General features: G+C 50.1%; 1 protein-coding gene across 1 annotated transcript in view; it reads left to right on the top strand.

Annotated features, from left to right (window-relative positions):
• Positions 1-1318: 1318 nt before the first annotated feature.
• Positions 1319-10030, top strand: part of COL11A2 (collagen type XI alpha 2 chain) — a gene marked incomplete at its 5' end in the record, with an annotated part of 47975 nt that continues 39263 nt past the window's right edge. Inside the window, 10 exon segments of the mRNA XM_068999195.1 lie at positions 1319-1372; positions 1923-1967; positions 2108-2161; positions 3952-4059; positions 5533-5586; positions 6433-6486; positions 6617-6661; positions 6761-6814; positions 8420-8464; positions 9765-9818. Of these exon segments, the coding sequence (XP_068855296.1) occupies positions 1319-1372; positions 1923-1967; positions 2108-2161; positions 3952-4059; positions 5533-5586; positions 6433-6486; positions 6617-6661; positions 6761-6814; positions 8420-8464; positions 9765-9818 (567 nt within the window).

Raw genomic sequence — 10030 nt, 5'->3', positions numbered from 1 at the left:
CCCCAAATCCTCCAAAACACCCTAAAACCCCCCAAATCCTCCCAAAATACCCCAAAACCCCCCAAATCCCCCCAAAATACCCCAACCCCCCCGAAACCCCCCCAAATCCTCCAAAATACCCCAAAACACCCCCAAAATACCCCCAAACCCCCCCAAATCCCCCCCAAAATACCCCAACCCCCCCAAACCCCCCTAAATCCCCCCCAACCCCCCCAAATCTTCCAAAATACCCCAAAACCCCCCAAATCCTCCCAAAATACCCCAAATCCCCCCCAAATACCCCAACCCCCCCAAAATACCCAAATCTGCCCCAAATCCCCCCCCAAACCCCCCTAAATACCCCCAAACCCCCTCCAAATACCTCAAATCCATCCCAAAATACCCCAAAACTCCCACAAAGTCCCCCCAAAACCTCCTAAAATCCCCCAAATCCATCCCAAAATATCCCAAAACTCCCACAAAGTCCCCCCCAACCCCCCCAAACCTGCCCCAAAATACCCCAATCCATCTCAAACCCCCAAATCCCCTAAAAATACCCCAAATCCATCCCAAAATCCACCCCAAAATCCCCCCCAAAATCCCCTCAAAATCCCCCAACCCCCCAAATCCCCCCAAACACCCCAAAACCCCCCCAAAATCCCCCAAATCCGTCCCAAAATACCCCAAAACTCCCCCAAAAATGCCCCCAAATCCCCCAACCCCCCTCAAAATCCCCCCAAAATGCCCCAAAATCCTCCAAAAATCCCCAAATCCCCCCAAATCCATCCCAAATCGCCCAAATCCCTCCTAAAATCCCCCCAAATTGCTTCCGAATTCTCCCAAAATCTCCTCAAATCCTCCAATTCCCCCAAAATTCCCCCCAAATCCATCTCAAATTACCCAAAAAATCCCCAAATCCCCCCAAATCCCCCCCAAATCCTCCCAAATCCCCCCAAAATCCCCTAAAATCCCCCAAATCCAACCCAAATTACCCAAATCCACCCCAAATTCCCCCAAAATCCTCCCAAATCCCCCCAAATCCACACCATATTCCCCAAAATCCCCCAAAATCCTTCCAAAATCCATCCCAAATTACCCAAAACTCAACCAAACCCCCCAAAATCCCCCTGAATTCCCCCAAAATCCCTCCAAATCCCCCCAAAATCCCCCAAAATCCCCTAAAATCCCCCCAAATCCCCTAAAATACCCCAAAATCCCCCTAAAATCCCCTAAAATCCCCCCAAATCCCCCCAAAATCTCCAAAATCCCCAAAATCTCCCCAAATCCCCCAATTTTTGGGCTCCACCCCCCCTAAATCCCCCCCAAAATCCCCTCCCAGGGTCCCGCAGGTCCCCAAGGTCCCCTGGGCTACCCCGGACCCCGCGGGCTCAAGGTGAGAAATTTGGGGGATCCCCCCAAAAATTTGGGGATCCATCCCCGGAACGAGGAATTTGGGGGTTTTTTCCCCAATTTTCCCTGATTTTTCCCCAATTTTCCCCAATTTCCCCCGATTTTTCCCCTAATTTTCCCCTAATTTTCCCCAATTTCCCCTAATTTTCCCCGATTTTCCCCAATTCTCCTCAATTTTCCCCAATTTTCCCCCATTCTCCCCAATTTTCCCCAATTTTCCCCCAATTTTCCCCCGATTTTCCCCAATTTTCCCAAATTTTCCCCAATTTTCCCCGATTTTTTCCCCAATTCTCCCCAATTTTCCCTGATTTTCCCCCAATTTTCCCCAAATTTTCCCCCAATTTCCCCAAATCTCCCCAATTTTCCCCAATTTTCCTCCAATTTCCCCCAATTTTCCCAAATTTTCCCCAATTTTCCCCAATTTTTCCCAAATTCTCCCCTATTTTCCCCCAATTTTCCCCAAATTTCCCCCAATTTCCCCCAATTCTCCCCAATTTTCCCAATTTTCCCCGATTTTCCCCCATTTTCCGTAGGGAATCGACGGCATCCGGGGGCTGAAGGGGCACAAGGGGGAGAAGGTTGGTGCCACCCCCCCCCAAATTTTGGACCCCAAATCCTCCCAAAATCCCCTAAAAAAAAATCCCAAACCCCCCAAAATCCCCTAAAATCCCCAAAATTCCCCAAAATCCCCCAAATTCCCCCCAAAATTCCCCCCCAGGGCGAGGAAGGAGCGCCGGGATTCAAGGGGGACGTGGGACTCAAAGGGGATCGGGTGAGTGGGAATTCGGGGACCCCCAAAACCCCCCCGGGACCCCCCAAATTCCTCCCGGAATCTCCCAAATTCCCTTTTTTCTACCCCAAAAAATCCCATTTCCCCCCACTTTCCCCATTTATCCCCATTTTTTCCCCTTTTTCCCCCCAATTTTCCCAATTTTTCCCCAATCTTTCCCCATTTTCCCCCATTTATTCCCATTTTTCCCCCAATTTCCCCCATTTTCCCCAATTTTTCCCCTTTTTTCCCCAATTTTTCCCCATTTTCCCCCATTTTCCTGAATTTTCCCCGTTTTTCCCAATTTTTTCCCCAATTCCCCCAATTTTTCCCCATTTTTCCCCAATTTCCCCCAATTTTTCCCCATTTTCCCCCATTTATTCCCATGTTTCCCCAATTTTCCCCATTTTTTCACATTTCCTCCCATTTTTCCCCATTTTCCCCCCAATTTTCCCCCATTTTTCCCATTCTTCCCCAATTTTTCCCCATTTTCCCCATTTTTCCCCCATTTATTCCCATTTTTCCCCAATTTTCCCCATTTTTACCCTTTTCCCCCCATTTCTCCCCTCATTTTCCCTCATTTTTCCCAAGTTTCCCAATTTCCCCCCGATTTTCCCCATTTTCCCCCAAATCCCCCCAATTTTCCCCAATTTTTCCCATTTTTCCCATTTTCCCCCAAATTTTCCCCAATTTCCCCCCATTTTTCCCAAATTTCCCCTTTTCCCCCCCAATTTCCCCCCCCAAGTCCCCAATTTTTCTCCCAAAATCCCCAAATTTCCCCCATTTTTCCCCATTTTCCCCCAAATTTTCCCCAATTTCCCCCATTTTCCCCCATTTTTCCCAAATTTCCCATTTTTCCCCCCATTTTTCCTCCCTGAAATTCCCAATTTTTCCCTCAGGCCCATCTTGGGCTCCCCCAACCCCCCCAAATCCCCAAATTTCCCCCCAAATTTTCCCCCAATTTCCCCCAATTTTCCCCAATTTTCTCCATTTTTCCCCAATTTTCTCCATTTTTCCCCATTTTACCCAAATTTCCCCTTTTTCCCCCCAAATTTCCCCCCGAAATTCCCAGTTTTCCCTCAGGCCCATCTTGGGCTCCCCCAACCCCCCCAAATCCCCAAATTTTCCCCCAATTTCCCCCATTTTTCCCCAATTTTCCCCAATTTTTCCCCATTTTTCCCCATTTTTCCCAAATTTCCCATTTTTCACCCCATTTTTCCTCCCTGAAATTCCCAATTTTTCCCTCAGGCCCATCTTGGGCTCCCCCAATTCCCCAAAAATCCCCAAATTTTCCCCCAAAATCCCCAAATTTTCCCCAATTTTCCCCATTTTCCCCCAAATTTTCCCCAATTTCCCCCCATTTTTCCCAAATTTCCCCTTTTTCCCCCCAATTTCCCCCCCAAAATTCCCGTTTTCCCTCAGGCCCATCTTGGGCTCCCCCAACCCCCCCAAATCCCCATTTTTCCCCCAAATTTTCCCCCAATTTCCCCCAATTTTCCCCAATTTTCCCCAATTTTCCCCAATTTTCCCCCATTTTCCCCCATTTTTCCCAAATTTCCCATTTTTCCCCCCATTTTTCCTCCCTGAAATTCCCAATTTTTCCCTCAGGCCCATCTTGGGCTCCCCCAACCCCCCCAAATCCCCAATTTTCCCCCCAATTTCCCCCCAATTTTCCCCCAATTTCCCCCAATTTTCCCCAATTTTCCCCCAATTTTCCCCATTTTCCCCATTTTTCCCAAATTTCCCATTTTTCCCCCCAAATTTCCCCCCAAAATTCCCAATTTTTCCCGCAGGGCGATTTTGGGGTTCCCGGCTCCCAGGGCAGCGACGGCCCCGAGGGGCCCAAAGGGCGCTCGGGACCCCCCGGAGACCCCGGAGCCCCCGGATTTGGGGGGGAAAAGGTGAATTTGGGGCAATTTGGGGCGATTTGGGGAATTTCGGGGGATTGGGCGGAAAAATGGGAGGAAAATGGGAAAAATTGGGGATTTTGGGGGAAAATTGGGGAAAATTTGGGGATTTGGGGGGGGTTGGGGGAGCCCAAGATGGGCCTGAGGGAAAAACCGGGAATTTTGGGGGGAAATTTGGGGGGAAAAAGGGGAAATTTGGGAAAAATGGGGAAAAAATGGGGGAAATTGGGGAAAATTTGGGGGAAAATTTGGGGGAAATTGGGGGAAAATTGGAGAAAATTGGGGAAAATTGGGGAAAATTGGGGAAAATTGGGGGGATTTGGGATTCTGGGGAAAAAATTGGGGAAAATTGGGGGGAAAATTTGGGGATTTGGGGGAGGTTGGGGGAAAAAATGGGGAAAACGGGGGAAAAATGGGAAAATTGGGGGGAAAATGGGGGAAAATGGGAAAAATAGGGGGAAAATGGGAGAATTGGGGAAAACTGGGGAAAATTTGGGGGAAAAATGGGAAAAGTTTGGGGGAAAATGGGGGAAAAATGGGAAAAATTGAAGGAAATTGGGGGAAACTGGGGGGAAATGGATGAAAAATGGGGGGAAATGGGGATTTGGGGAAAAAATGGGGAAAATTGGGGGGAAATGGGGGGAAAATGGGGGAAAATGAGAAAAAATTGGGAAAAATTGTGGGAAAATTGGGGAAAACTGGGAGAAAATGGAGGAAAAATGGGGGAAATTGGGGGAAAATTGTAGAAAATGGCGATTTGGAGAAAAATGGGGGAAAATTGGGGGGAAATGGGGGAAAATGGGGATTTGGGGAAAAAATAAGGGAATTGGGGAAAACTGGGGGAAAATGGGGGAAAAATGGGGAAAAAATGGGAGAAAAATGGGGAAACTGGGGAAAAAATTTGGGAAAAATGGGAAAAGTTTGGGGAAAAATTGGGGAAAAATGGGGGAAAATGGGAAAAAATGGGGATAATTAAAGGAAATTGGGGAAAACTGGGCGAAACTGGGGGAAAGATGGGGAAAATGGGAAAATTGTGGAAAATTGGGGATTTGGGGAAAAAAAATGGGGAAATTTGGGGGAAAATGGGGGGAAAAGGGGAAAAAAGGGGGGAAATGAGGGGAAATGGGAAAATTGGGGGAAAATCAGGGAAAATTGGGACAAATGGGAAAAAAGGGGGGGAAATGAGGAAAAATGAGGGGGAAAAAGGGATTTTGGGGGAAAAAGGAGGGGAAAAAGGAGGAAAATGAGATTTTGGGGGGAAAAGGGGGGAATTTGGGGGGCAGAAAATGGGATTTTGGGGAAAAACCTGGGAATTTGGGGGGGATTTGAGGGCGAATGGGATTTTTGGGGGTGGAAAAAGGGGATTTGGGGGGAAAAAAGGGGATTTGGGAGGGGGGAAGGGAATTTGGGGTGTTTTCCTGAATTTTGGGAGGTTTCCCAAATTCCTTTGGGGTTTTTTTTGTCCAGGGAAAGTTGGGGGTCCCGGGGCTCCCGGGGTACCCCGGGCGGCAGGGCCCCAAGGTGAGCGGGGGGACCCCAAAAATGCCCCAAATCCCCCAAATCTGCCCCAAATCCGCCCCAAATCCACCCCAAATCCCAAAAAATCCCCCTAAAATCCCCCAAAATCTGCCCCAAATCCACCCCAAATCCACCTCAAAACCCAAAAAATCCCCCTAAAATCCCCCAAAATCTGCCCCAAATCCACCCCAAATCCCCCAAAATCTGCCCCAAATCCACCCCAAATCCACCCAAAATTCCCCAAAATCCACCCCAAATCCACCCCAAATCCTCCCAAATCCACCCCAAATCCACCCAAAATCAACCCCAAATCCTCCCAAATCCACCCCAAATCCACCCAAATCCACCCCAAATTCTCCCAAATCCACCCCAAATCCCAAAAAATCCCCCTAAAATCCCCCCAAATCCACCCCAAATCCGCCCCAAATCCACCCCAAATCCCAAAAAAATCCCCCTAAAATCCACCCCAAATCCACCCAAATCCACCCAAAATTCCCCAAATCCCACCTGGGACCCCCCAAATTTCCCCCCAAATCCCCCAAATTTCCCCAAATTTCCCCCCAATTTCCCCCAAATTTCCCCCAAAATCCCCAAATTCCCCCTGAAATCCCCAAATTTTGCCCCCCAAATCCCCCCAAAATTCCCCCAAATCCCCAAATTTTGCCCCCCAAATCCCCCCAAAATTCCCCCAAATCCCCAAATTTTGCCCCCCAAATCCCCAAATTTCCCCCAAATTTCCCCCCGAAATCCCCAAATTTCCCCCAAATCTCCAAATTTTTCCCCCCAAATCCCCAAATTTCCCCCAAATCCCCCCCAAAATTCCCCCAAATCCCGAATTTTCCCCTCCAGGGCTCCCAGGGATTCCCGGGATTCCCGGGAAGCAGCGGCGAGAAGGGGGCGCGGGTGAGCGACCCCCCCCAAAAATTCCCAAATTCCCACCTCAAATCCCAAATTTCGGGATCCATTTTGGGGGGGGGGCCCCTCCCACCCCAAAAAAACCCAAAATTACCCCAAAATTCCCGGTTTTTTCCAGGGTTTCTCCGGAAAATCGGGGCCCCGGGGGGAGCGCGGCCCCTCCGTGAGTCCGGGAAGCCCCAAAATCCCTCGAGTTCACCCCAAAAATTTGGGGAATTCCCCCCCAAAATCCGCCCCTTTTTAACCCCTTGGTGCCCGGCAGGGCCCCAGGGGACAGCGGGGACCCCGCGGAGCCACCGGGAAATCGGGAGCCAAGGTGGGAATTTGGGGGGATTTGGGGGATTTTGGGGGGTTTTTAGGGGATTTGGGGGAATTTGGGGGGTTTGGGGGGGATTTGGGGGAATTTGGGGGGTTTGGGGAGGATTTTGGGGGGTTTGGGGAGGATTGTGGGGGAATTTTGGGGGGTTTGGGGAATTTTAGGGGATTTGGGGGAATTTGGGGGGGATTTTGGGAGGATTTGGGGGGATTTTGGGAGGATTTTGGGGAGATTTGGGGGATTTTGGGGGAATTTTGGGGGGATTTGGGGGAATTTTGGGGGGTTTGGGGGGGATTTGGGGGGATTTTGGGGGGTTTGGGGAATTTTAGGGGATTTTTAGGGGATTTGGGGGAATTTTGGGGGGATTTGGGGAGGATTTTGGGGGGTTTGGGGAGATTTGGGGGATTTTGGGGGAATTTTGGGGGGATTTGGGGGAATTTTGGGGGGTTTGGGGAGGATTGTGGGGGAATTTTGGGGGGTTTGGGGAATTTTAGGGGATTTGGGGGAATTTGGGGGGGATTTTGGGAGGATTTGGGGGGATTTTGGGAGGATTTTGGGGAGATTTGGGGGATTTTGGGGGAATTTTGGGGGGATTTGGGGGAATTTTGGGGGGTTTGGGGGGGATTTGGGGGGATTTTGGGGGGTTTGGGGAATTTTAGGGGATTTTTAGGGGATTTGGGGGAATTTTGGGGGGATTTGGGGAGGATTTTGGGGGGTTTGGGGAATTTGGGGGAATTTCGGGGATTTGGGGGAATTTTGGGGGAATTCAGAGATTTTTAGGGGATTTTTGGGGGATTTTAGGAGGATTCGGGGGGAATTTTGGGGGATTTTAAGAGGATTGGGGGGTTTGGGGGGAATTTGGGGAATTTCAGGGGATTTTGAGGGGATTTTGTGGGAATTTTGGGGATTTGGGGGGGATTTTGGGGGAATTTTGAGGGGATTTGGGGGGTTTTGGGGATAAATTGGGGATTTTGAGGGGATTTTGGGGGGATTTTTTTGGATTTGGGGGAATTTTGGGGGGATCTGGGGGAAATTTTGGGATTTTTAGGGGATTTGAGGGGATTTTGGGGGCATTTTCTGGGATTTGGGGGAATTTGGGGGGAAATTTGGGGAATTTCAGGGGATTTTTAGGGGACTTTGGGGGAATTTTGAGGGGATTTGGGGGAATTTGGGAGGATTTGGGGGGAATTGGGGGAATTTTGGGGGATTTTGGGGGGATTTTTTGGGATTTGGGGGAATTTTGGGGGAATTTTTTGGAGGGATTTTGGGAATTTTGGGGGGATTTGGGGATAAATTGGGGAATTTGGGGGGATTTACTGGGACTTGGCGGATTTTGGGGGGAATTTTGGGGGGATTTGGGGGAAATTGGGGGAATTTTCTGGGACTTGGGGGAATTCGGGGGGGATTTTGGGGGATTTGGGGCGGATTTGGGGCAATTTGGGGAATTTTTGGGTGATTTCAGGGAGATTTTGGGGGATTTTGGGGCGATTCGGGGCAATTGGGAATTTGGGGGGGGTTGGGCGGATTTGGGGAATTTTGGGGGGGTTTGGGGTGGGGGGAGACCCCCAAATTTCCTTTTTTTCCCGCTTTTCTCCCCAAATCCAGGGAACATCCGGGAGTGACGGACCCCACGGACCCCCCGGGGAGCGCGTGAGTGCGGGAATTCGGGGGGAATTTGGGGAATTTGGGGAATTTGGGGAATTTTTGGGGGGTCCCAGGTGGGATTTGGGGAGTTTGGGGGGATTTTGGGGGGATTTGGGGGGAGATTTGGGGGGATTTGGGGAATTTTGGGGTTGTCCCAGGTGGGATTTGGGGAATTTGGGGGGATTTGGGGGGAATTTGGGGGGATTTGGGGGGAGATTTGGTAAATTTGGGGGAATTTGGGGGATTTTGGGGGGATTTGGGGGGATTTGGGGGGAGATTTGGGGGAATTTGGGGAATTTTGGGGTTGTCCCAGGTGGGATTTGGGGAATTTGGGGGGATTTGGGGGGAATTTGGGGGGATTTGGGGGAGATTTGGGGGAATTTGGGGAATTTTGGGGGTGTCCTGGGTGGGATTTGGGGAGTTTGGGGGGATTTTGGGGGGATTTGGGGGGAGATTTGGGAAATTTGGGGGAATTTGGGGGATTTTGGGGGACTTGGGGGGGGGATTTTGGGGGGATTTAGGGAAATTTGAGGGGATTTGGGAGAATTTTGGGGGATTTTGGGGGGTCCTGGGTGGGATTCGGGGAATTTGGGGGAATTTGGGAGGATTTTGGGGGAGATTTGGGGAAATTTGGGGGGATTTTGGGGAAATTTGGGGGGATTTTGGGGAAATTCGGGGGGTCCCGGGTGGGATTTGGGGAAATTTGGGGGGATTTTGGAGAATTTGGGGGACTTGGGGAGGGATTTTGGGGAAAGTTGGGGGATTTTGGGGAAATTTGGGGGGATTTGCGGGGAATTTGGGGAGATTTGGGTGGATTTTGGGAATTTAGGGGGAATTTGAGGGGATTTGGGGAATTTTGGGGGAATTTAGGGGAGATTTGGCGGGATTTTGGGGATTTTGGGGGGGTTTGGGAATTTTGGGGGGATTTGAGATTTTTTTGGGGGGGAATTGGGGGGGATTTTAGAGGGAATTCTGGGATTTTTAGGGGGGAATTTTGGGGGGAATTTCGGGGAATTTGGGGGGAATTTTGGGGGAAATTTTGGGGCGATTTTGGGAATTCTGGGGGCAATTTAGGGGGGAATTTTGGGGGCATTTTAGGGGGAAATTTGGGGGGAACTTTGGGGGATTTTGGGGAATTTTGGGGGGGGGGAATTTTGGGAGATTTCGGGGGATTTGGGGGAATTTTAAGGGGATTTTTTTTGGAATTTTAGGGGGGATTTTTCGGAATTTTGGGAATTCGGGGGAATTTGGGGGAATTTTGGGAATTTTGGGGGGGTCCTGACCGCCCCCTCCCCTCCCCCCCCAGGGCACCCCCGGCCCCCAGGGCCCGAGCGGCTTCCCCGGCCCCAAAGGGCCCCCCGTGAGTAACCCCGGAATGGGGGGAAAAACCCCGGATTTGGGAAAAAAAACCCCAAGTTTGGGAAAGAAACCTAAAATCTGGGAAAAAAACCCCAAAATTTGGGAAAAAAACCCCCAAAATTTGGGAAAGGAAGCAAAATTTGAGGGGGAAAAACCTGAAAAAAATGGGGGAAAAGCCAAAAAAAAAGGGGAGGGAGAATGGGGGGAAAACCC

Source organism: Aphelocoma coerulescens, unplaced genomic scaffold (assembly GCF_041296385.1).
Source record: "Aphelocoma coerulescens isolate FSJ_1873_10779 unplaced genomic scaffold, UR_Acoe_1.0 HiC_scaffold_271, whole genome shotgun sequence".
In the NCBI taxonomy this organism is placed as follows: Eukaryota; Metazoa; Chordata; class Aves; order Passeriformes; family Corvidae; genus Aphelocoma; species Aphelocoma coerulescens.
Note: the sequence above shows the minus strand (reverse complement) of the source record. Positions and strands in the feature narration are given on the sequence as shown.